General features: G+C 53.2%; 3 protein-coding genes and 1 long non-coding RNA gene across 4 annotated transcripts; 3 read left to right on the plus strand and 1 right to left on the minus strand.

Annotated features, from left to right (window-relative positions):
- Positions 1 to 2,934: 2,934 nt before the first annotated feature.
- Positions 2,935 to 7,251, plus strand: LOC119101457 (gametocyte-specific factor 1 homolog; the record flags this gene model as incomplete). The annotated part of the gene is made up of 5 exons (XM_037224798.1): positions 2,935 to 3,527; positions 4,942 to 5,086; positions 5,712 to 5,850; positions 6,216 to 6,363; positions 7,140 to 7,251. Coding segments are annotated over exons 2-5 (498 nt in total), but the record flags the coding sequence as incomplete, so codon positions are not given.
- Positions 7,252 to 7,945: 694 nt separating this feature from the next.
- LOC119101693 (uncharacterized) lies at positions 7,946 to 9,609 on the plus strand. Its single transcript, XR_005094599.1, has 3 exons — positions 7,946 to 8,038; positions 8,408 to 8,472; positions 8,885 to 9,609. It is a non-coding gene; the product is annotated as an uncharacterized LOC119101693 (long non-coding RNA).
- A 978-nt stretch (positions 9,610 to 10,587) lies between these two features.
- On the minus strand, positions 10,588 to 19,963 carry LOC119101711 (vacuolar protein sorting-associated protein 52 homolog). The gene is made up of 12 exons (XM_037225126.1): positions 19,769 to 19,963; positions 17,690 to 17,782; positions 16,778 to 16,953; positions 16,179 to 16,276; positions 15,537 to 15,690; positions 15,208 to 15,340; positions 14,032 to 14,373; positions 13,515 to 13,669; positions 13,023 to 13,110; positions 12,412 to 12,615; positions 11,845 to 12,022; positions 10,588 to 11,190 (listed from the first exon to the last, which is right to left on the minus strand). The coding sequence occupies exons 1-12, from the start codon at positions 19,871 to 19,873 to the stop codon at positions 10,925 to 10,927; spliced, it is 1,992 nt and encodes a 663-aa protein (XP_037081021.1). The 5' UTR covers positions 19,874 to 19,963; the 3' UTR covers positions 10,588 to 10,924.
- A 1,542-nt stretch (positions 19,964 to 21,505) lies between these two features.
- LOC119100349 (alpha-taxilin) lies at positions 21,506 to 24,190 on the plus strand. The gene is made up of 5 exons (XM_037223451.1): positions 21,506 to 21,517; positions 21,929 to 21,991; positions 22,339 to 22,485; positions 22,767 to 22,961; positions 24,008 to 24,190. The coding sequence occupies exons 1-5, from the start codon at positions 21,506 to 21,508 to the stop codon at positions 24,188 to 24,190; spliced, it is 600 nt and encodes a 199-aa protein (XP_037079346.1).
- Positions 24,191 to 25,302: the final 1,112 nt, after the last annotated feature.

Raw genomic sequence — 25,302 nt, forward strand, 5'->3', positions numbered from 1 at the left:
TATACGTGTGCGCGAAGCGTGCGTGTGTGTGTGTATGTGTGTGTGTATGCGTGCGTGTGTATGTGTGTGTGCGGGGGAGGGAGAAGGGCTACGGGAGCGATTGGTGATCATTTCATCAGTGGCGCCAGTGTGACCGCAGCCGGCGATAATTAATTCAAGCAGGGCCAGGCCGCGGGCTGTTTTTTTAACTCGCGCCGGCCTATTTCTTGCCCCTTAGTCCCCGCAGCGGGCGGCGTAAACAGGGGAAAGTTCCGGGAGGGGGGGGGGGGGGTGGAGGCAGGACACTTAATTAAAACAATGCCGCTGAAAGTCGCCGGCAGTGAGTTTGTGGGGACCGCTCTGAGTGGGTGTGGCGGCGGGGAGTGAGTCCGCTCGTTACGGCACGGGGCCTGGCGTTCAGTGAAGGCGGAGGGCGGTGATTTCAGGTTTGCCTGGCCTGCCGGCAGTTGCAACGCGAAGTGCATGGGCAACGGGCTTGGGATCTAAGCTGTGATCGAAAGTTTCTTCTATTCTGCATCTGAAACACGCCTGTGCATTGAAGGCATTCAGACGAGCTGGACGTCAGTTACGTAACCAGGTGTCAACGCCCTCCGGCTTCCGACTCGTCTTCACCATCGGGTTAACAGCCTTTCGCGTCCTAAGATGGCTCATAGCTGATTCAGGTCGTGCTCTCGGCTTGATCTGGACAAGTCACTAGATAGTTTTCGGGTCTTTAGATAGTGTCCTGCCAATTGTCGCTCTGCAGCCGATCCGTTTGCTCCGTCTCAGCGTGGCTCCGCAGCTCTCCGCAATCGGAATACCTGCCGACACGATGGGCCCCCTCGAGGTCACTCAACCCGTGCAGTCTTCCGTTGCAAACCCATCCTTATTTATATTGTTCTGGACTGGCCTGATTATTTTTTCTAATAAACTCCGACCCTTAAAGGGAGTGTTCCACATTTGTACGAGGTTTTGATCCGAAATGGCCATCTTTCGGTACATTCGGTACAGTTCACATCCCTGCCATTCCAAAGATCTAACCCATCCAGTTTCTGAGCTACACGCCCGAATAACATGCAGGCTATTTTGGGAAGGCTATTTCGAAGCCCCCCAGTTATCCATGGCGCCATGATAACGTCAGTCAGATCGTTTCACGCCGTTAGCCATGTGGCGATCAAGGCCAAGAAAAAACATAATTTTTGAGTCCTTCATATATGGGTTCGTGATGGCGATTTCCAGATATAACAGCCGTCAATTGGCTCTCAGTCAATGTTGTGCACGGTGCGAGGACGTAATTAACTGAAATATTGTGAGGAGCGTATTTACTAAACAGATAAATTGTGACGTCCAGAGCATTATTTTCAACTTGTGTTGAGATGGCGGGCGTTTTAACACGGGAGATGTTAAAACTGGCCGTTTCGGGTGGCCGTGGGGCAGCACACCAAGCCCTTGAAATGGTTGGGTTGATGGTGTTTTGTGGAGATTTGGGACTGGACGTCATTCTGATCAGGGTCTTTTCGCTGGATTGGGAGGATGTTCATGCTCAGATCACGACTTGGCTGAGTGAGTGAGTCGACGTAAGTATCCCAAGTTGTGGTTCCCAACCATCCCAGGTGGCAGGTGTGCAAACGTGTCTTCTTTCCTTGCAGGTGATTATGTGCTTGCCGAAGGCAAAACATTTGAACCAGACGTGGAAAAACCATGTTGCATAGGCAGTGTCAGTTTCCAAATGGTTGTGCTGCCTGCAATAGCCTGATGGTTTGACACAAAAGCCCCAAGGTCAATCAAAGCTTTTCTTAAACAGATTACTGTCAAACTTTCAGAAATATGATTTTCATTTTGCATGACCAAAAACATTGGGCTGTCTTCAAAAAATCCTCAATCGTCACAGACAATGCTTTTCAGTTTGGATGTTTTCATTTGCAAGGTGTCAGCAAATGAGAACAACGGATAACACCATGCTGCAATTTTGCATTGATTTCACACAAAATCGGTATGCAAAACATTGATCTCCTAACCAAGCTTTGAATGTGGACTCAGATAACCAGGCCTCTCAGAAAATACTCAACGTTCCTCATGCAGAGCAATGTGGCCTTAATAACCTGCATGCCTCAAAAGGTTTTGCTAGTCCTGGTGCTACATCACTGATCAAAGCCTAAAACCTTATAAAATGTGCCATAATTTGAAGCTACATTCCGAAAAACCCCAATTATAATTATGCCTGGATGGAAAATGCACCAATTCTCAGCTCCCACACTATTTAAAGGGAATGCTCCACATTCGAAGATATTGAGTTAGGCACCAGATATGATAGGAAATGCCTCCTTGTGACTGTTGGTAGGCTTTCAAAGTTCAACAACGACGCTAAGACGTACAATTTCAAAGTTTATAATAATGAGCCCCATTACGTCATTTTTTGACGGCGTCATGAAATGGGTTTGTGACGGCAGCAAAACCTGGTAGTATCTGGCAGCCAGTCGTAAAGAATACCTCGAAACACACGAAAGCTGGCGCGAACCGGCCATTCTCGTGGAGGGGTCTGTGTCGGGGCGGGTGGCGCGTGGGTTGGTTGTGGATTTTTTGTCTTGGTGCGGGCCATAAGAAAAGCTTTCGTGGACTGTTTGACATGCGCAACGTAGCGATCGCCAGCTTTTATGGCAGATTATTAATATCAAAGCACGATATGCTGTGCTGCTGCTGCTGCTTTGCTGTCGATGATTTTGTCAATACTTTGTCGTTGCGCGCAGTGCTGTAGTCCTGACATTTATATCATGTGATGTGTACAGTAGTCACCATCCTTATTATTTGTGACTGGAAGTGGGGTGTCATGTCAAAATTAATAAATATGTAACATTGTCTTAATTGTTTGTAACTGGAAGCGTGGTGCCATGCAATAATTAATAGATTTGTAACATTGCTGTGCATTGATTGTCAAAGCATTGCCGTTGCTATGATAAAGGTGGTAACATTGGGCTACTGAGAGTGTTTTCTTTGCTTAGGATTGTTCATACAATGCATAGTCAACCCTGATGTAACCATTGTGGTGCAGTGACAATCATGCCACAGACAGTCCTTTAGAATTTAGCATTTGGCATGGACAGTCCTTTTCCTGCCTGCTGATGTGGTGGTTACATTTTTTCACTTGTTTCTGTATATGATGCTGCATCCCAGCTGAAGTGCTCTTGCACTTATGAGAATAGGCCTGCAAGTAAGGCTGGGAAGGGAGGGGAGGCGGTTACCTGGGACGGCCGGACCGACTAACAGCTGGGGCATGGGTACCGCCTATGCAACATGGCTTTGCCATGCCTGGTTCAAATGCTTTGGTTTAGGCAAGGACGTAATCACCTGCCATAAAGAAAATACAATTTTGTACACTGCCAGGAACAGGGTGGGTGGGACAGGTTTTGCCCTCACTCCAGCGGGTGTCATGGAAGACGCCTGGAGCTCCTGCATGGATGAGCTCACTGGCAGCTGGTCGGCAGCAGCCGCTGATTCGGCGAATGCCCCTGTCAGTTGGCCACAAACGCCAGACTACACACTGCTGCTGGGTATGTCGGAACGATCCAGGTCGTCCTTCAGCTGGCTGCGCGATGGCTATTTGAAAGCACGGATCTGGGCTGCAGTCAGATGGGCTGTAAGTTCGGTGTGCTATTGGCTCCCCCGCTGCATCAGGAGCACCTGTGTCGCCTCTGGGCGCCAGATTCCGAAGGGGCGCAAAGGACCCTACCAGTCCTCTGAGCCCACTGTTCCTGTGACCTAATGGTCCTCTGACCCTACTGGTCCTCTGATCTTACTGGTCTTTCAACCCTGCCTGTCCTCTGACCTTAACAGTCCTATGAATCAACCAGTCCTCTGACCTTACCGGTCCTTTGACGCTACCAGTCCTTCGACCCTGCTGGTCATTTGATCCTACCAGTCCTCTAGAGGACCTTACCAGTCCTCTGACCCACCCTGGCCTTCTGGCCCAATCAGTCTTCTGACCTTACCAGTCTTCCAACACTTCTGGCACTCTGACCCTACCGGCCCTCTGACCCTGCCGGTTCTCTCACTGGCCAGTTCTTCCCACCGTCGCGGGACCTTGCGTGCGCTTAATCCGTGTTGACGCTTAAGAGCTTTCATCCGCCAGGGGTCGGGCTCGGTCCGACGAAGCTGGCGTGTGTAGAGCATCTCGCCTGGACCTGCTCACCAGGTCGGTATGGTGGCGGTAGCGGTAGCGCACTCGACTCTGGACCTGTTAGTGTTGGATTCGGGCCTGTGGCACGCCATCACCGTATACCACATACCACCCGAATAAAGGCGTCCTTCTCGAAGTGTCCCTGGCACTCGGTGACACGTAAAGCCCCTGCCATTTGTATTATGATCAGTTCTGTGTGGGTTGTAATTAACACAAGGGCTGTGACGCGTGCATGGCCGAGAGCCAGACACCATCCGGTCCATCTCAGGACTCCAGGCCACCTGACGACGTTCGGAGAATTAACTGGCCGAAATGCCGTGCGCATGTTAACAAACCAGACGAGGACGATACGGCGCGCAACATGGACAGTAGCCAGGAACTCTCCATAATCAGCTGAGTTACGCAATTGCAGCCCCGCCCCCTGGCTACGTACTGATGTCGGGCGAAAACGCCCTTCTTTCCGATTACGCTGTGCTTGCGCAGCGTCCCGAGGAAGAAGCGCCGTTGGCCTCGATATAAGCCAGTGATGAGAAGCAAATGATGGGCTTGTCGCTCGTCCTTGAAAGAGGTCCACGGCGTCCGGCTACGGAATCGCAGATCATTTTCATGAATTTTAGCACGCTTTACAACCAAAGCTGAGCGTAACATTGCGTTGTCCAGAACCTTGCATAAAATATGTTTTCTGTTGCATGGCATGTATTATGTGATGTGCTTGAAGGCAGTCGAGTGACCGTGACTAGTATGATCCCGCCTTACCGAACGTGACAAATGGCAATTTTGAAATGCAGGGAATGGTGGCGAAATCGTGACGCAAACCGCCGGGACAAGGATACAATGTTTCATATCCCGAAAGAAATGTTCACGTGCCCCATTAACAAATCCCATCGAGTTTCGGGGCTAAAATACGAGCTGCACACCATAAGGTGCGCCAAGGTGAGTTTTGACGCCAACATTCTCGGGTTTCGTACCGCGACCTAACCTTGACGTGCATTGATGTTCTAATCTGTTGCTGCTGCTACATGGTCGTATCGCCTTCCCGATCGTTTGAATGCGTTCTGAATCATTCTACATCCGCTGGATGTAAATAGATATTGCCATCGGAGGAATGCTTTTGTGGATATTTCTTTAATTTTTGCGATTATTATTCTGCGCCCGTTCAAATTTCTGCATGGTTGTAAATTTCAAGCGTACTTGATTTCGATGTCCCGTCTTTGGAAGGCCTGTGCCTCTTTGTTAATACCGCTGTCCGATGCGTTAAATGCTCGTTATTAAGTTTCACCTGCCGCACATACGGACTGATGTGAATATTTGTTTGCCGGCTGTTAGTAATGGTTCTGTCAGATTTGACTGTTAAAGTCGGGTTTCCAGCCAGTTGCAAAAGTAGAGCGCGATTTGTAGCCTCACGCGCAAAAAATAACGAAGCAAGAAGCACAATGATCTGAACGCGGTGTACAACTGCGAGGCAGCATATGCGATCCCACGGAATACAAGACTGGATGCCTCAAAGAACCGAGCGTATTCGCCAAGGTCAACGGATGACCGCTGGGCGATATTTCAGCAGATGGCCGGTCGTGACGTCAAATTCTGCCCGTTCAACGGGAAACACATCGTCGACGTTGCCAAGTTCTGGCATCACCTGGAGCACTGCCCGGACAAGGACAGGGTGGACCGATATGTCAGGCACGCACTGGAAGAGAGTAAGCTGCTTTGGTGGGCCACGGCTGTATTCAAAGATGGGTGGGACAAAAAGGCGCACAAATATGGCGGCTCGTTTTAAGCGAACAAAAGAGCCTTGGCACGCGACGCGCCTTGAGCCCAGATGGCCTGCAAATATGGAGAGCAGAGCCCGCTGAAGCTTGGCAATCCGAGTAGGGCCTGATGTTTGACCCGGGCGTTAGAGCAATGCCGCGGTTGGACGGAGTAGCTGAAGTCGTGTGTTAAACCCACAGCAGCGTGCTACACCTAGGCTGATGATGCGATTGATCCTTGCTCCCCTGAGAGCCCGAAGCCCACTCTGTGGGGGCGGGTAGCGGGTGCGAGTGAACGCTTGGGCGTACCGCAGTGCGAGCCGTGCGGCGGGCGGAGCCGGTGGAGACGGCGCCGGGCCTGCGCTTTTCTGGGCCGGACGAGAGCTGGGACGACTGTGGTGACACGCCGCGGCGTGGCTCCTACGACCCGCAGCTGGCCACCGCCAACAGAGATATCTTCAGGTGTGACCTCTGGCCGCCGGCCGCCCACTGACCGCCGCCCACGCACTCACGCAGCTCGACACGCAGCCCCAGTGCGCGAAGATAGCTGGAAAATCACGTAAATCGTGGCCCGCATTGAATCGCCTCTGGGTAGCTTGGTATTGAATAATCTCGACCTTAATCCGGGCAATTTTTGTTGGATTAACATTATAATACAACATATTGATATATAAATACAATTGTTATGTAATATATTAACATAACATTACATTGTGATTTTTGCAGATGGCCAGTGGACTTGGTTCCGTTACATGTTTTATTGGAAGGACATGCCATTTTGGTTTTCTTTCGCGGGTTTATATTTATGCCACTCATTACGGAGGTTTTACGGCGGAATGAACTGCACTTCACAAAACCGCGTGACTTCGCTGTCATGAGGGACGTGACGTCAGTGTGCGCATGGTTTTTATGTGCAAGTAGCAAAACCGCGGGTCGTCGACACTGGCGCTTGCAGCAATCACCAGCACAACATACCAGGACCATCCAAGCAGCGGATTGTTTTGAATCACCCGCTCGCAGTTTAGAGCTGGGCTGGTGCATGCTGACCTCGCTTTGAAAAAATGCTCCACACGCAGCAGCCACGGCAGATCACATGACTGCCACAACCGGCCGTGTCTGGTCGCGGTCTGAGCACACTAGCGCCACCACGCGGCCCGCGACCTCCCCTGAACGCCCGTTGCTGGTGCGCCGCTCCGTGGCCGCCCGGCCTCGCTGAGCGTGTCGTCATGCCGCTGCAGGTTCCCACAGGGACCGATGAGCAAGTCTGAGCGTCGCCAGTTTCGCAGCGAGGCAGTGGCTCGTCTGCGTGCCATACAGCGCGACAAGACAGCGGCGGCCGAGGCGGGGGCGTCTTCAGCAGCGGCGTCTTCAGCAGCGGCGTCTACGGGCTCGGCGCTGACGCCGCGCCATCAGCTGGACAGGGGTGAGCCGCTGACCGGCGGCCCGTGCTGCGCCGCTGTCAGGTGGCCCGTCGCCTCCCGTCTGGCTGCCGGGCGGGAGAGACGGGAGTCGCATTGGAGCTCGGTTCGGCTCTGAGGTGCTCTGTTCCGGTCAATGGCGGGTCACTGGGACGGCTCAGCTGGGTAACGTTATCACGCTGACTGCGCCCGGACCGCGAAAGCGAGGCTATGCGTTGCGTGCTTATCTCGGGTTGTACATGCTTGTCGTCGGCTCTCCGTGCTCGTCTCTGATTCTCCGTGCTGTTTGGATGTTAATTGGGACTTTAGGCGCGCCGACTACTGCCAGTTTGCCCGGCAACAGTTAAGTGACCACCGAGGCGTGCAGATGGCGAAAATCCTGTAAAGGTAAAGAAAGAAAACAACAGTCGTATCAAGAACGCGAGAGTCGTGACCAGTGATGTTCGAACTAGTGAGAATTGGAGCATTTCGTCCGACGCAGCATAACCGCTCTTCGTTGAAATGTTGTTCTCCCGCTCGTCTCCGGTTCTCCGTGTCGCGCGCCGCCCCCAGCCGTTGGCTGCTGGCTGGCCGGGCTGTAGCTGCGGTGCCGGCGGCGTAAAGCCCGTGCCCTGCCCCGCCCGCAGGCCAGAAGGAGGCCGAGGCGGCGCCGCCGGCCTCAGCCGCGGTGGAGCCTGTGGTCGCGGCGCTGCGCCAGGTGACCATCGGCAGGGGGCGAGGTGAGGCGGGCCGGTGCACGTTCGACGAGTCGCCTCGCACGAGTGTGACGTTACGAACAGTGCGAGCGTCGCCATAGTCTGCACTCACACTGCATCATGGGATGCAACACCCCATTGCGCTGATGCCGCCCAGCCTGATGTTTTATCTGGGGTTTGCAGCTATGGCGAAGCGGCAGCGAAGTGGTGCCGCTTGGGGGGTATGGCAGGCCGTTGATTTAGGGAACCTCTGGTGTCATAACCGAATGCCGCATGTGTAGCTGCAAAAATTGCTGATGTGGGTGTGAAAGTTCAATGCCTCCGGCGTCTGTGACGTAGCGCTGCCGTGCTTCGGTTCAGTCGGTCAGCCGACTCCGGTCTTTCCTTCCTCAGGACGCGGCACTCAGATGACCAAAGCTGGCCGTGCCAAGTCCAAACAGCCCAGCGGCGTGTAGCTCGTGAGTAACGAGCTAAGCTCAGTGGCTGGTGGTGCTGACTGGTCTGTTGCGAAGAAACTATGCGTGGTTCTGCTGAAATTTGTTGTATCGTTTGTATCATGACTGTGCTAGCGCGTAACTGGGTCCGTCTACGATCTTGGTTTTGTCAGGTAATGTTATGATTCTGTCTTATTATCTTGTCCAAAACAACGGGTATCAGCGCGGAAAATCGCACCAAATCGGAAGGAGAAACACTTTTAACAGTTCGTTTGTACCTGGGGGAGGGGTGGAGGGACTTGACTGCACTGGTGCTGTGATTACCGTCGTGTGTTTACCACCATGCGCCATTTACCACCCTACCTCTGCTCATTATCGTGGCCGTCAGCGCATACTGGGCTGTTCACCGTAAGATTCACCGCTGTCCCGTCCCCAGGGGCGCCAAGCGGCCGACCGGGAGGAGTTTGGCCTCCGGCGGTCGCGCGCCAGGCGCGGGGCACAGCGACACTCTCTAGTGCCCAGCTTTCCGCCCTGGACGTGTGCCGAACATCACTGGATCCGGCCCGGTCGAGGATGACCGGGCCTACAGCTCAGGGCAGCACGACAGGTACTACGCAAGCACGAAGAGTTTGCGTTGTGTACAGAGCGTCGATTCTCAGGTGGAGGTTGCTTTATCATATTTTGCGGGCCAGTGTTGTTGACGGACGTCAGCCCTACGTTCTGCGACACTGGCAGCTGCTGCATCGGGAATGTGAAACGGCTTCGGGCCGAAGTACCTCAGGGTTGGGCTGGTGCAGCGTCGGTGGTGGGTGCCCCGGGCTTTGCCGTGGCGCTCACTCAGCGTCAGCAGGCGCGCGGTGCGCGGCGCGGCTGGTGTCTGACGCCCGGACCGGGGTCCGTGCGCAGAGCGGTGTTGGGCTGGTGACTCGGGACTGGCTGTTGGACTCGGGACGCGGCGCAGGGCTTGATTGCGTTCGTCGGAGTTTATGTTACCAGAAGAGATTGCACGAGACGGTTCCACCTATCGCACAGGAACACTGAGGATGTTACTAGTGCTTAAAATACCAATCTTTTTTCGTAATGTGCTGTCAATTTTTATAGTGCGCCTCTCGAACATTTATGTTACGAAGCTCCATACACAGTTTGTTCATTTAACGGTGTTGGGTGGGGGGGGGGGGGGGTCAGCGAGCTCAGAAAATAAGAACACTCGTTTTTCGTAGGTTTTTAGTACGTCGGTTTCCAATGGTCCAGAAATACATCTTGGCCGCGCCTCGCGTAACCTCAGAGCGTTTTTACACTGATGCGACCAAACAAAGTTATGCATCCAAGACCTGAGTCCGAGTCGGCGTCCAGAAGTCCGAGTCCTGGTGTTAAAGTGCGCCGCGCACTTATACAAGTGTATACAATGAATACCAGCAGTCTGCGACACTAGATGTTCAAGGTCGGGACCACATCAGACTGCAGCTGACGAACGGACGCCCAGTTGGCCCGCGTGAGCGCATGCATAAAATGCTTGGCGCGCGGATGCGCGCCGAAGGCAGCGCAAGGGGTATGTGTGGCCGTAACGTCACTGCCGTCACGGCAGTGACGCTTCATGAGCCGTGACGATTTCCAAAATTAGCGTCAGTGCACCATCCGATGCTCTCGGATCATCCCACGTGCACTGAAGCTAGGCCGTGGGACGGCGCCACGTGACCCCTCCCGTGAGGCGATGACGGCGTGGTTTTGGTGCTGTCGAAAACTGAAATGAAATGTGCAGCGTGCCTTGACTTCGCCGCGCATTACGTTTAGGACGCGTGAACGGCTCGGCAGGGACAGCGACTGCGTACCGTCCGACCGCACCACGGACCAGCCGCGGGAGATGGTCCAGTTACCAGCTGGAGGTGTCGATCAGGGAACGGCTATAGTCTCACTTTTAAATTGTTTGGCATGTTGGGTGTGCAATCGACAGCGAGTCGCACTCCGACACAAGAACAAGGTGACTAAACCACGGAAAGTGGCAAGGGGCAGGGGGATCTGTTTGGACTTATCTGGCAGGAGTGTAGCGTGACTTGCATTTTACCAGTGCACCAGCAATATCGACCCCACTTGTAGCGGCCTCCAGTCGGTGGCCGCAGTCCATCGCAATAATATGCTTGCCACATTGCAGCACTTTTTTAAACACACATACAAAAACAAACAAATGATCACTAGAAGTACCCAAGGTAGGGGAATCCACAAGGACTCAGCTCCGCAACCAAGATATAACACGCTTTTTAAATTGGTGTGTCTGGCCGGTACACGATACCACCACACCTGATCGACGCAGATTTGACGTAACAGTCCTGATAAATAAATAGCGTGCACAATTGCGTCTTGCCATCACAAGGAATGTTCCAAGACGCTCCACCCTTGCCTTGCGTAGTGTCAATAGCCATGCCATCCACAGTCGCTACACTTGGGCCGCTGCGGGCTTTGCACAATGTTTATATCACACTTAATAGTTTGGTTTGTATTTCTTGACTTCCACCATGATGTGGTGGATGTTGATGGCTTCTCCCCGGGCTGGTAGGTTCTTCAAAGCCTGCAGCCCCAGGATCTTCTGGAAGCGGTTGTAGTAGAGGATCAGCTGCTTCAACGCATCTTGCAGAATGTTGGTTCCGTTCCTGAAGTTGGTGAAGGACCGCATGATCTCGTTGTTGATATCTTCCAGAGATTTCTTCCAATTCGCAGCGAACGAGCGCACCAGGGTGGTGATCCGTCCTGAAGCATCGCAAACGGAACGGTGCTCACGGACCTCGCGAATAACTCGGACACTACACAATTCGTCCAATGGTTTCCTGTTAGCCAAAATGTTCGACTATCCGGCATGGGTGCACTTCTTTATCGACATCCCTCCCTCTTTTAAACCGACGTCCCAATGTAATCTCTCTCCGAACCAAACATAGTCAACGCCACACTCACGCCCCTCCATCCCTCCCCAGCCCTGACCCAGATGACACCCACGCCCCTGCACCCCTCCCCAGCTCTAACGCAGGACGACACCCACGCCCCTGCACCCCTCCCCAGCTCTAACGCAGGACGACACTCACGTCCCTGCCATCCCTCCCCAGCCCCACCTCCGAACGCCACTCACACCCATGTCACCCTTAATAGCCCTGACCCCGGACGACTCGCGCCCCTGGCCCCTGCCACCCCTCGCCAGCCCCAGCACTCACGCCCCTGTCACACCTCACCAGCCCCAGCACTCACGACCTGTCACCCCTCGCCAGCCCTGACCCCGGACGACATCCACGTCCCTGTCATCCCTCCCCAGCCCTGACGCCGGACGACACTCACGCCCCTGTCGTCCCTCCCCAGCCCTGACCCCGGACGACACTCACGTCCTTGTCATCCCTCCCCAGCCCCGGCACTCACGCTCCTCAGCTCGCAGCGCGTCCATGTCGGCCCGCTCCACCATGGCCTCGGCGTCGCGCACCAGCTGCATCAGACCACCGAAGTGCGGCGCCAGGATCTCCTCCACGTACTCGGCCGTGCGCACGGCCAGCAGGTCACGGAAGCTCTCGGACTCCTTACTGTTGTCCTTGGTCCGCTCCTGACGGCGGGCGACTGGCGTGAGGACCACACTGGTGCCCAGACACACACACCCTTCCTTTCGGCTGTCACGTGACGGGTCCGCGGCAGGTCCTGCCGCGGACCCGTCCCGGACCCTCCTGGAGGGCTGGCAACGCAGACGTGTCGTCATGAGGGCTACTTGCTAAGGATTCTCAGAAGCTGGGGCTCAACTCACAAACCGCAATCGAATAATCACGCGGCATTGATTAAAATTACTACACAATACAGCTTCCACCTTTAAGTTTTAAGCACTACGATGTCAGCAGACCGTGCTGAGCCAAACGATGGCTACCGCGAGTTTTGGCCCAACACGTCACCGTCGGCGCGGAGGCACCAGGCCGGCGGTGGCGGCAGCAGACACGCACACACCATGATGACACCCAGCATCATGTCGTAGTTGTTGATGAGGAAGATGAGCTGCTCCTTGCGACGGCTGAACTCGGCGGCCAGGCGCAGGATGAAGTTCTCCAGCTCGGCCTGCAGCTGCGCCAGCAGCCGGTTCACGCGCTCCGACGGGAACGACTCGTTGATGCCGACCAGCGCGGCCGAGAACTCGGCGTAGCGCCGCGTGATCTGCGAACAGCCGAGGGAGGAGCGGGGACGTCAGACGGGCGGCAGACGGGTAGCGTACTAGGCTAGCCCCAGCGGACCGCCAGCCCCAGCAAGCAACGTGCCTGTGATCGATCAGAAACGGCACGGCTCTGCTGGCTGAAGCGGAGCACATGTGCCCGTAGTGAACGGCCTGCACGTTTTTGACCGTCACAAATCAAGTCACAAATCTGACAAACAAATCGTATCACGTGATGGCAGGAATCGCTACTTGCGACCCAGCCCGGCAAAGCAGGCACTGCCAGTATTGGCGCAGCTCGGCCGTCACCACAGACCCAGCGGCTGGAGCTCGCGGCGAGCGTCCGTCCGGTGCGGCCAGTCAGGACGCCGTGTCAGGCGGCGCGCCCTGCTCCGGCGCCGGCGCCACTCACGTAGTGCGGCCGGACGTCGATGGCGCCCAGCTTGGAGGGGTCGCACTGGCGGACGCTGGCGATGTTGAGCTCCATGATGTGACAGAACCTGCCGACAGCAGACGACACGCTCCTGAGCATGCGTCTCCGCGGAGGACACGCGGGCGGGCGCCAGAGTCAGCAAACGGCGCGGCGGCGGGCCAGCTGTATACCCTGCTCATGGAACGGCCGCCGTCGGAAATAGCCCGGCATGAAGACGACCCATTCCACCCACACCATGTGGGTTATCACTTCCTCTGCGCACTTGGTACACAGCGCGTACAAGCATTCATCAATAAGTGGAGACCCCTTATGGTGAATGATTCGAATCCAGGTCCTTTCCGGAGCCGAACACCGACGTCCCCAGAACACCACAGGAATGTCTCTTCGCTCGCGTGGCTCACCGACGTAAGGCACGCCACATGCCCCAGCCAGAGACCCGCGGCGCACGGGTGCACGCACGACTGAACTTACTTCGGCCAGAGCAAGTTGAGCAGCATGTCCCAGTACTTGTCCAGCGCCGGCACGGCCCGCTTGTGGCACATGAGCTGGTACCGATGGATAAGGTGGATGCAGAGGAACAGTCCGATGCTGTCGTAGCAGTCCACCACCAGCACGTCCACGGATTTCTGTCGGCAGTGGCACGCGCGGTGCGAAGTTGGGTGACGCGGAGTGGACTCAGCCGTCTTTCTTGTCCAGTGAGGAGCCCGCTAACAGCTTCTCGTGCCACCGCTGGGGGACCGCGCGGCAGGACAGAGGAGGTACAGCTGCCGGAATACGCCCTTCAGTGACAGAAAACGTGTGTTATCACAAAGTACCCGAGCTCTATCACCCCGCACGATTCATCACATTTAGAGAACTTAGTCTACTCCGCTGCTCGCTCTCACTCGCGTCCATCTCATCACGGTCCCGACCACAGTGCACTGCCGTTCAACTCAGCGGTCTCCATAAACGCACGTCCCCACCCCCTCCCTCTGCCCACTCCACTGACCGCCAGATTGTGCAGCGTCTTGCCCATGACCGAGGCGAACAGGTCCTGCGCGGCACTCCCGTGCACCATGAAGAACTCGGCCAGGAACAGGTACTCGCGACAGGCGTTGTCCACCAGCGCGTACTGCACGCTCCGGAACAGGCTCTCGAACGGGTAGCGGGTGTCGGCCTTGTGGGCCGCGTGCGGCACGATCACGGCCGCCTCCAGGCTGGTCAGCACGTCGCCGCGCGCGCCCAGCGAGAACACCGTGGCGCGGTGCTTGAGTGCCGGCCTGGCGAACAGGGAGCGAGCGGCCGCCTCGTCGGCCGCCAGCAGGTCGTCCTTGGTCGGGCCCTCCTCGAACTGGCCGACGGGGAGGGGGTCAGCGGCGGCGATGCATGGCTCACGAAGAGAACGGTACATAGCAACGCAGCCAGGCGCTGAGGACCTCAGGAAGCAAAGGGCCGAAAATAGACTCGGTCAAGGCCCTCAATCCACAACACTTGTGTGGTGGCTTTACACGCATACTGTGGAACGTTTACGCAGCCGACAGGGACAGGCTGCGGAGCGAAGGGAATAGCGTATGGATTTAACTAGTACAGGATAATGAAAAATGGGGCCAATGGCGCTGACATAACCAAATGAAGGTCACACCAATCGCAAAACTTACTGGACAGGCAATGACAAACACGCGGGAAAATTCACTGAAGTTTGTGTACGCTAAGGAAGCAAACTGTCAAATGGACCACTCCCAAGCGAGTTGCGATCATGGCGCATTGACACAATACCGAAACATATGATGATTTACTTTGCGTCCAAACGGCCTTTTCTACGGGGTGCAAAGATAACCTCCACGTTCCTGCCTGTTATCGAAACGATGTTTGCTGACTCGATCACATTACGAAACACGAAACCAAGTGAATACGTCACGCAACGAAGTGAATACCGCAAGGGAAATTGCCAGCTTTCAGTTTCTCAGCCGGCCGCACGGACAGCGGACAAAACAACGACGTAAGTAATAACCTCTCTCCATCATGCCGATCATTGGATCCTTTTGAGAACACGTGACTCTATGACATCTAGCCCGCTGCCGTTTCGGTCCCGGGTCATCTTCCCGGCGCACGCAGTGGCGCTTACCAAGTCACAGAGCACAAGTCACGTGCTCCAAAAAAGAAAGTCTCGGATGAGAATCAGTACCTGGAGCTTCATCAGGCGCGCCGAGTACGACTTGAAGTAGCTGAAGTACACCTTGCTCATGGTCTCGATGTAGTCGTCCCGGATCTCACGGGCCACCTCCCGCTCGTTGGCCACCAAGAACTTGTAGAAAAACCTGACCGCCGGGGCATGTGCACAGCCGTGAACACAACCAACAGGGTAGATATGACGCACTAGGCACCAGATTCGTTTCAGATTTGACAGGCGTTCTCAAGCCTCCCCGTTGCATTGGTACTTAGCAAGATAACGTGAACCACTGGCCACCTAGGTAAGAGCGCCGTACGTTTGAAGAAGGTACGGGTTTTCCTCACTTGTATTTCAGCATGGCGTTCTGAGGGACCTGGAAATTCGTCATCGGTTTTCGAAACTGGTAGATTTTCTGAAGCAGGTACTCCCGGATTTTGGAGATGGACTTGACCTTTAGCTTCTCTAACACGTCGTTAACGTCATGGCATGACTTGGCCTCTGGAACAGATTGTTTTCCACAGGATCAGCACATCTGCTCAGACTTTGTGGGCAGCACACCCCAGCAAGATTCGTACAAAGGGCTTCAAAACTGTATCTTATTGCGCTTGTTGGGATATCGAAATCGACCCAGTTGCCCGAAAATTAAACCTGGTCAGCTACGAATGACCCGCTTGCGGCATCAACTGCACGAGACAAAATCTGCCCGTTTTTTAACAGAAAAAGGAAACGCGACGCACGATGTCACGGCCCTTTTATCGAACGTCAGCGACACATTATTCATATAATATTATTGGAATGTCAGCGACATAGTGCATTGCCCGTATTAGCGTTCCACAACCGTAGCACAACCGGAATTTTAACCCGCTCCCCACGTGTAAATCCGAGGCGCTACCCACCCGGTCATTGCAACCCCGTGGCACTATCGCAAACCTAAGGCCATTCGGCCCCATGTGGGGCAGCTCGCGCGGTGAGGCAAGGGGCCGGACCTCTGAAGCTCTGCTCCTTGACGAAGCTCAGCTTCTGGTCGAGGGTGAACAGCTGCTCGAGGAACTCCCGCTCCGTCACCGGCGTCTCCATGATGTGCCTGAGACGTGACAGCCCGTCACACGCCGCAGTACACACACGCACGCCATGACCAGACGCTCCTTGATTATGAACACCACATGCAGGATCAAACTCACAGGAGTTAAAGCAGTTACAGGAGTTAAAGTTGATCCCACCAAAGGTAAAATAACGCACCAGAGAAATAGACATCGATTGCCGCTCATATTTGACATTGCTTCAGTTTCAAACCAAACAAGCATTCTGCTAGATTTGTTGTTGGTATGACAATTACTTTTTAGTCCTTTACTGCCCATCGTCGATAGGAAAGCATGATCTTAGAGGGCACAAATTTTTGATTACCTGTTTTTTTTGCATGTCTAAAATTGATAAACGCCTGAATACGAAAAAAACTGAGATCCAGGGCCTATCAGGCCAGGTGATCGCGGCAGACCCGGGGTCTGACCAGACCAGACCTGGCGCCCCAACAGCGGCCAGCCAGACCCAGCCGGGTCGGGCCGGGGTCAGAGCACGCGCTGCTCACCTGATCATGGTCTCCGGGACCGTCATGTCGTCCACGAACTGGCTCAGCTGGCCGCGCACCGCCTGTCGGTTCTTGAGGCGCAGGTTCATGTCCACCGACTGCTGCTGCAGGTGCACGATCTCGCTGCTGATGCTGCCCAGGTCCGACTGGAACGTCTGCAGCATGTCCTCCATCCGCTGCCGACGCAGGGTCAGCGGTCAGAGGTTAGCGGTCAGAAGCAGCCGTCAAAGGTCAGCGGTCAGAGGTTAGCGGACAAAGGTCAGGAGCCAGCAGTCCGTGGTCAGAGGTTAGCAGTTACTGGTGAGAGACCAAGGGTCAGCAGTCATAAGTCGGAAGTCATAGGTCAGCAGTCAGCGGTCAGAGGTCAGAATTCAGCGGTCACAGGTCGGCGGTCAGAGATCAGAGGTTAGCAGTCATAGATCAGTAGTCAGCGGCCAGAGATCAGCGGTCAGGGATCAGCGGCCAGAATTCAGCGGCCAGAGGTCAGCAGTCCCGGGTCGGTGGGCCTGCCAGTACAAAGATACGGACGTCGACGTGCACTCACTAATCTGGCACTCGCAACATCGCGAAACATCCTGCGTGCGCGATGGCTCACGATACTGTGAGTTCGATATCACGAAAATAGATCGTACATTAAGTATGGCGTCCCTGAAATGCAACTAATTTCTATACTGAGATACCCGGGTTGGGTGTTGTTATCCGTAACAAACATAACTGGTAATTTTTCCACTTCAGAAAACTGCGTCCACCCGAACAAAAACCTGTGGTAGAGGTTATGACCCTCGTGACTTACGAAATTACATGCATCCATAAGTATGTTTCAACGTCAACCAAAAGGTTCTCAGCGCGCTCGAGGCTGTAAAGAGATGTAAGTTTCACGGATGGCTGCGAAATGGAGGCATGGACTCTTACCTCCAGGATCTGGTCACACGCAGTTATTTGGCCGTGCAGCTCGGTGATATTTCTGCTCTCTTTAATGTAGTCCTGGATTGATGCATTCTCCACCTGAAAAGCAAGTTAACGAAAATTAATAACTTGCCTGATTGTGGGTTCGAACAAGCTTCCTGTTCCATATTTATATTTACTGAACAATTTCTCTCCGGGCAGAGATGTGGTGCGGCCCCTCCGGCCGGTTTCCGAAGTCTTCGTAACATTCCGATCTCACTTATTGCTGCGCAGTCCATGATAATATCTGTGTCACCCGAGTTTACCTTGGAAATTCTTGATCTACATCACATTATGTCAATCCTATATATTTCTCTTATACGCCTTCACCGTTAAACCATCGAAAGTCGGGGCTCCCAGTACCATCTTGGCACTGTGCACCTCATACTATCTTGTGGGGGTCTGTGAGGTAAATGTCACATGAGGTTGAACCTAGAGGTTGAGGTCACATTATTTCATCCCATCATGCAATCATAAACTGGCATGTGGCATGCATCAGCATCACTCAAAACCACTGTCAGCCAGGATAAGTATTGAACATCACCCAACATCATTTTATGTAGAACTTTTGTATCACACAAGCAGCAGCAGATCTTGAAGTTGGATCAGGGTCTGGGACTGAATGTTTTTCCCTTTCACTTGATGCAACACTGCATGACTAATGTTCCTTTTTCCCTGAGATGGTGTCAGCTATCCCCAGTCATCTGTTACCACTGCGGTGTACCAATATCATGGTTGCACAGCCAGATTGGGAAGAGCCAAGGTCATGGCACATCATGTGATAACACCTTAAATTACCTTACTTCTATCCCTTTGAACTAGCTGGGGTCATGCTTCAAGCTGAACCACCTATATTCTGAGGCATATGAAAATATATGCAGCTAAGACAGCCAGAAACAGCATGGCCTCAGTTGACCCGACTTGACTGCTTCATCATGTGCAAGCAAGATAAGGGAGTCACACTAAAACAATTCTGTTGCAATGATTTTGGTAAGGACAGAGATTACATGCAGGGTTACCAACCTGCTCCTGAATATTTGTCCTGGTATATGCAGCATGGAACTGGCAAATGCTTAATGTGAAAGGTGGAGAAGGTGTGAAAGATGTTGAAACTTCAGAAATACAATTTTAGTCCCAGTAAATGCTCACTCCTCCTGATCAAAATCCTACTGGCACAGCAGCCTTCAGGGTACAACAGAGTTCAAGGAGGAATGTGGAAGCATTGGTTTAAGGAGGAATGTGGGAGCATTTTACACAAAGCAAAAATGGTAAGTATGAGGCAAATAACATTTTTCAAAGGACTCATAAAAAATATTTAAACTCATATGATGGCCATTAATAAGAAGCCTGCAAGCCAGATGTGTGTTTAAGAGGCAAGAGCATTCTAAGTTTAAGTAGCTTGGGGCACCCAGCTGTATCAAAATATGGTATCTTTGCAACCAGACCACTTTGACTATTTTTTACCTCTCCTTTCCAATAAACATCAGCACCACAGACTTTGCTAACTGTAAAGAGGCACACAATGCCAATCAGCCTCCCACCCAGACTTCAGTGATCCAGTGCCATAGCAAAAGAAAAACAGCAAAAGTTGATAAGAAAACAAGTCCTATATTTGCCAGTTAGATCACAGAGGTATGGATCAATCTGCACAGCTGGCTATGTATGCTCATGCCCAAATAATACACCTTAGCTTTCAGACATTTTGGGAGAAGTTAACCTTGGTACCAAGAGCAGATTAGCTCCTGACCTTAACTGAGATACACAGGGATTTTACAGCTGCACATCATACAGCTATTATGCTAGCTTATCATGATGAATATCTGTTCAATATTATTTTATTTGAACACCATGGTCACAGGCAGTGAACATGATTTCATTCCAGTTCATGTGGAAATGGCCAAGCCCATGGAAAGCCCATTTACAAGCACTGTTGTTGGTGGATCAGAGAGAAAATGCTACATATAAGCCCCCTGCCTACAACAGCACCATGTAGGATGAATGTTCAATTATATTGGCCAATACATACCTTTGCGGCTGCTTACGTACCTGCCTGAGTTTTTGCTCAACTTGTGTAGAGTACTGACGCAAATCGATACCACTTTCCAACGCTTCTTTAAGAGCAGCATTGTTTATTTGGTCTTGGTCCTCCATCTCGGTTCTCAAATGAGCTGCAGGATAAAGCCACGACAATAGATACCTGCAGAGATACAGCTGCAGTCCAAGAACACAATAGTCGCCTATCCACTGCTGTTGACGATGCTAACATTACACTACCAATCAGATGTAGCTTGAGCGCCATATCTGTAATGTTTAAACCAGGTAAGGTTTGATGACGTAAGACAAAGCCTGTTACTTATTACACAATAAAAGCAGTAGGTGTATCATTTATTTGACAGATTTTAGTGATTTTTAATTATGTTAGTTGAAAAGATAGAAAAATTTTGGGTACAATCGTGAATAACGTCATGTAGATGTCATTGGACTTGTAGACCACTTATCCATAACTCTGCCGCAGATTAGCCGGGTTTGCGTATTCTTGTTTTACGATTTACGAGAAGAGACGCTGCACCGCGCGTTTGGTCCGTGTTTGATTATTTTAAGTAAGTTATGTAGTTTTTGATGTCATGATTACATTTCCCGTCTTTTTTATTTTCTTTGTTACGCAATTTCGTTGCAGATTTGGTTCACGATTGTACGGTGTACTGTCATTTTGATTTGCGCAATTTTTGTGTATGGGTGTGTGCCATGCTTGCAATAATGCAATGCCTTGCAGTTTAAATGACACTGAGAAGACAGTGGTGTTTGTGCAAATATTTAAATAGGAATATCACATTTCAAATGCATCATTACATTATAATACTTTTGTCACCCATTTAACACAAATATTGCATGTTGTAAGCTTCCTACATGATCATTGACCTGATAAGATTCCATGTGTGAAGACATATTTATATTTTGGTGGGAAGAAGGGGGCACCCTGAAGCAAAAGACATGCCATAATTGTGTCTGTGCAGAAAGTGATTTAAAGAAAACATTGTTTTGGGTGGTTAGAGCTGCAAAAGTAGTCTCCAAACATGATATGATAGCATGATGTTGGAGAGTCAGGCAGTTGTGTATTGGCCAGATATGGACACATATTTTTGATGATAGATCTGTCTGGATGTGACAAGATGGGAGAGCAGGATGCTTCTAACCCTCACATTTCAAACTTATATGGAGTGTATGTGGGCTTGTTTCCTTAAGAGGAGGTTCTAAGTATTGTTTGGTGCAAAGTGCCTCAAATCTGCACTGCCTACTAAGGGGATTAAGATTTAAATATCTGTGACCAAGAATTCTGAGATGAAGGTCTCAAAATTTGGTTATGATTATGCCTATTTGGCTGGTAACTGGTGATGCAGGTCTGGTAAGGTTGATGTACCTATGCTGCTCTTTAATTACAGAGTAGCTATATTGTACGTACTCAGTGCTTGTTCGTGCTCTGAGCTTGATGCCATGATGTGTGCTGAAGTTGTTTTATCAGTATGGAACCAAATGTTATATCAGCTAGGGATTGTGAAATGGGAACAGGGCTGGCACAGCAGGCACTGCTCAGCATGGGTGCTGGTCCCAGAAATCCATGTAAACTAAATGTTAGAACAAATAGCATGCAGCTCCATTGCTGGAAAACTTTTAAACTGATGCAATGCACATAAGACTCAGGTATATAGGGCTGCAAATTGTCTGTCTAATCTTGCGATTTTGCAGGTCTGTCCCATCACCTGCCTGCAATGTCTTCCTGTGGAGATGTTGGTCAAGGTGTGAACACTGAAAAGGTTAGATTGTATTATTGCTGTGAGATTTTCTTGGTGGTCATTATCTAAATTGCTATGACCATGTCATGAAACAAGCTGCCACGATGTTCTGTTTGGTATCATCCTGTACAACTTTGTGATATGTGAATGTGACATGCTTTCCCATCACTAAATGCTGATTACACTGGGAAGCTTCATATTTGACTAAATCACCTTGACATTATCTGTGTGTGCACCTTACTCTGACCATGGTCTGGCGGCGACGTCTCGGCAGGCGGCGGCAGACGAGCCGGCGGCGGCGGTCGGCGGCCCGGAGCCGGCGCTGGTGGCGGCAGGCGGTCCTGAGCCGGCGCTGGCGGCGGCGGGTGGCCCCGAGCCGGCGCTACTGGCCGCGGGCGGCCCGGCCGTCTCTCAGCAGCGCCTGGTGGATGTTTGCCGGGGCCATGCTGAGCAGGTGGAGGACAACAAGCGGCTGCAGGTAGGAGGCGGGCGGGCGCGGGCGGGCTGACCACACTGTCCTCCGCTGTTTCACAGTCGTCATCAGGCTTACGGCCGAACCGGAGGCTTGCGGACTGATAGTGACATCCTGCTCGCATGCTTAAATGGCTAGATGATGACGGAGGAAAGTACATGTTGGCTAGATAGGGGAGCAGTGGCAAGTGTGCACTCATAAAAACACTGCGTTGCCGCGACCGAACGACTTTGTCCGATTTTGCGTGCGCCGCGTAATGTCAGCACTTCATCAGTCAATCCATGCACACGTATTTACCTATCAAGTGTGCTGCGGCTTGGTGGCCCGCCTGACCGCGCTGTGCCGTGTCGCAGTCGTCGGTCCGCAAGCTGAAGCACCGGTTGGACCAGCTGCTGCGCGAGACGTCCGGCCTGGAGGTGGAGCAGGCGCGCGTGCTGCTCACGCGCAGCCAGCTGGAGGCACTCTGCCGGGAGCTGCAGACGCAGAACCGCGCCATCAAGGTATGCTTGTGCAGCCACGCCAGAACCGAACTGATACCCTGTCCTTTGTTTTCACATGTTGCATATCTTGGCTGTAAATCCCATAACATGATTCTTGGAAGTCCTTGCAATGTGGGTTAGGGCATGATGGTCGGTACAATTTTCGTGGCTGGCAGCGGTTCCGCCGGTGCAGCAACGTCTGCCACCTCGGCCTCCGGCTGCTCCCCGCGCGGAGTCCCCCCCCCCCCCCGCCACCGCTGCTGGCGGTGGGTGGCGCTGACGCCCGCCGCCGCTGCCGACAGGAGGAGAGCCAGGCCAAGGTGCGCGAGGAGAGCGAGAGGCGCCGCGCCGTAGCCGCCCAGTTCCAGACGACGCTGAACGACATATCGAGCCTGATCGCCGACAGCAGCGAGAAGAACGCCAAGCTCACCGACGAGAACGCCAGCATCTCCGGCAAGCTGGCGAAGCTCTGCCAGCAGTACGAGCAGAAGAACGCGGTACGACTGGACGCGCCGTGCCGTTTACGGGAGAAGGCGGGATGCGTGTGGCTTGTGAAGGCTTTGTCTGTCAAGGCCTCACATCGAAACAACGACCAATGGGTGTTTTCTTACGTATTTATTTGTGCTGGATTAGTGCAGCGTTTGGCCTGTGACAATTTTGGCCGTAAAACGACGACTGATCTTAGGAGTTGCTGATTTCCCCCCAATTTTGTCCTTTTGTCAGGTTTTCAGGCGTAAGCCACCTTGTGGTATTCCTGTTTTTCAAGTGTGGAATCACCGTGGTAGTTGGTGGTAAGCTTTACATCGCATGGTATCCTCAACATGTACTGACTGGTTCGCAGATGGTTGCAGAAATGGTCAGGCAAAAGGAACTGAAGACTCAGTTGTCAGACGCCCAGGTTGCCAAAGTGCAGGCAGAAATGAGAAAGCAACGAGAAAAGTTCGCAGAAGAGAGGCGTAAGCTACAACAGGTATTCACTGTATTCCATCTCATCCGTGGATCCTAATCTTCGTTTTTTGTCATGGTGCAAAAGAAACTATGTGCTAAACTAAAAATTAAACTAACATACTAAACTAACGAGCAAGATTAAATGTAACTTATAGTAAATGAAGTGCAAAGGTAGCGAAGTAATCCAGAACTCGCTCGAAACTGTGATTTCTTGCGATTGTTCTTGTTTTTAACAGGTGCGATGACTATGTGTGAACAGTATGGCTCCATCGCTGACAAGCTGCCCAATCGTTCTTGCCTAACGACGTATTTGCCTACCGGACGTGGGCCTCAGTTGACCAGGGACGTATGTCGGACGTGGGCTCGGTTGCTCAGGCACATGCGTCGTATGTTGGCCTCGGTTGACCAGTGTCGTGCGTCACACGTGGGCCTCGGTTGACCAGTGACGTGCGTCGTACGTGGGCCTCGGTTTGCCAGTGTCGTGCGTCGTACGTGGACCTCGGTTGCTCGGGGGCATGCGTCGGACGTGGGCCTCGGTTGACTAGTGACGTGCGTCGGACGTGGGTCGGTGTGACCTTGACGTGGCTGCCCCCAGGCCGCGACCACGTGCCAGGCCCGCTGCAAGCAGTTGGAGGCCACCGAGGCCCAGCTAAAGGCGCAGCTGGACGCCTGCGCCCAGCGCTTCGACGACGTCCAGGCTGCGCTGGCCCAGTCCAACACGGCCTTCGATACGTACAAGACCGACATCGACAAGGTGGGACTGTGGGCAATGCATTAGGATATGCTCTCGCTCACTGCTATATCCGCCCAGCTATATACTCCGCGAGGGATTGCCGCTATAGGCGGCGAGGGATTGCCGCTATAGGCGGCGAGGGATTGCCGCTATAGGCGGCGAGGGATTGCCGCTCCTGTTTCGAAGCAGTGGGCATCCCTGTGCATCTATCTGGGTTACTGTTTACCGACCCAGGATAATGCGGGTAGGAGGCTGTGAGACGGTCTGTCCGAGCAGTCCACACCGATCCTCCGTTAATCGGTCGGACATTCGGTGGACCGGCGCCGTGTTCCCTCCGTAGTTTCTGCAGACTCGCCCGGCCCGCTTCAGATTTTAAGTTGCCTGGCCAAGGTCAGTACCACGTGGCGCGTCTTCATCCAGGCACCACAACTAAGCCAGCGCTTCTTCTTTGCCTCCCTGGCCACGAGTGTGTCCTACACCCCGGTTTATCCCGTCAGTCGGTCCCGTACTTCCCTGCTCCCCGTCAAAAGTGGGCCTACGCCCTGGTGTACCCCGTCAGTTGGTCCCCTACCTCCCTGCTCCCCGTCACAAGTTAGGCCTACACCCCGGTGTACCCCGTCAGTCGGTCCCGTACCTCCCTGCTCCCCGCCACCAGTCAGGCCTATACCCCGGTGTATCCCGTCAGTCGGTCCCGTACTTCCGTGCTCCCCGTCACCAGTTAGGCCTACACTCCGGTGTACCCCGTAAGTCAGTCCCACACCTCCCTGCTCCCCATCACCAGAACAACCGGTCGCCATTAAAAATTGTTCCAAGCCCATGGAATGGATGCATAGGTGTAACCCACCCCGCCGTGGATAGTGGGGGAGGGAGGGAGGAAGGGATCAGAAGGCAGGCGCTCTCACCAGCTGAGCCCCTGGGACGGACTATCCGCGTGACGCCAGTCCTGCGCGGGTCCGTCGCCGTCGCTGGTCCGTCCCTCACGGCCGCGCGCCGCCGCCGCAGATGAAGAAGACCACGCGTCGACTGGAGAAGGAGAGCGCCAGCTGGCGACAGCGGTGCGCCGTCAACAGCCAGCAGCTGCTGCAGCTGGCCCAGCAGAAGCAGGCCAGCGACGCCGAGCTGGCATCGCAGCGGCGCCGCCTCGACACGCTGCAGCG

Source organism: Pollicipes pollicipes, unplaced genomic scaffold (assembly GCF_011947565.3).
Source record: "Pollicipes pollicipes isolate AB1234 unplaced genomic scaffold, Ppol_2.1 Scaffold_4881;HRSCAF=5763_pilon_pilon_pilon, whole genome shotgun sequence".
Lineage (NCBI taxonomy): Eukaryota > Metazoa > Arthropoda > Thecostraca > Pollicipedomorpha > Pollicipedidae > Pollicipes > Pollicipes pollicipes.

Bases quoted from the DNA above. Each gene is read 5' to 3' on its own strand.
- LOC119100349 (XM_037223451.1), top strand. The intron at 21,992-22,338 runs GTAGGAGGCGGG...GCCGTGTCGCAG, and splicing joins AGGACAACAAGCGGCTGCAG to TCGTCGGTCCGCAAGCTGAA. The intron at 22,486-22,766 runs GTATGCTTGTGC...CGCTGCCGACAG, and splicing joins CGCAGAACCGCGCCATCAAG to GAGGAGAGCCAGGCCAAGGT.
- LOC119101711 (XM_037225126.1), bottom strand. From the start codon at position 19,873: ATGGAGGACCAAGACCAAATAAACAATGCTGCTCTTAAAGAAGCGTTG. The intron at 13,670-14,031 runs GTCAGTGGAGTG...CACTGCCGACAG, and splicing joins AGACGCTGCACAATCTGGCG to AAATCCGTGGACGTGCTGGT. The intron at 12,023-12,411 runs GTGTGTGCGTGT...GCCCGCCGTCAG, and splicing joins TGATGCTGGGTGTCATCATG to GAGCGGACCAAGGACAACAG.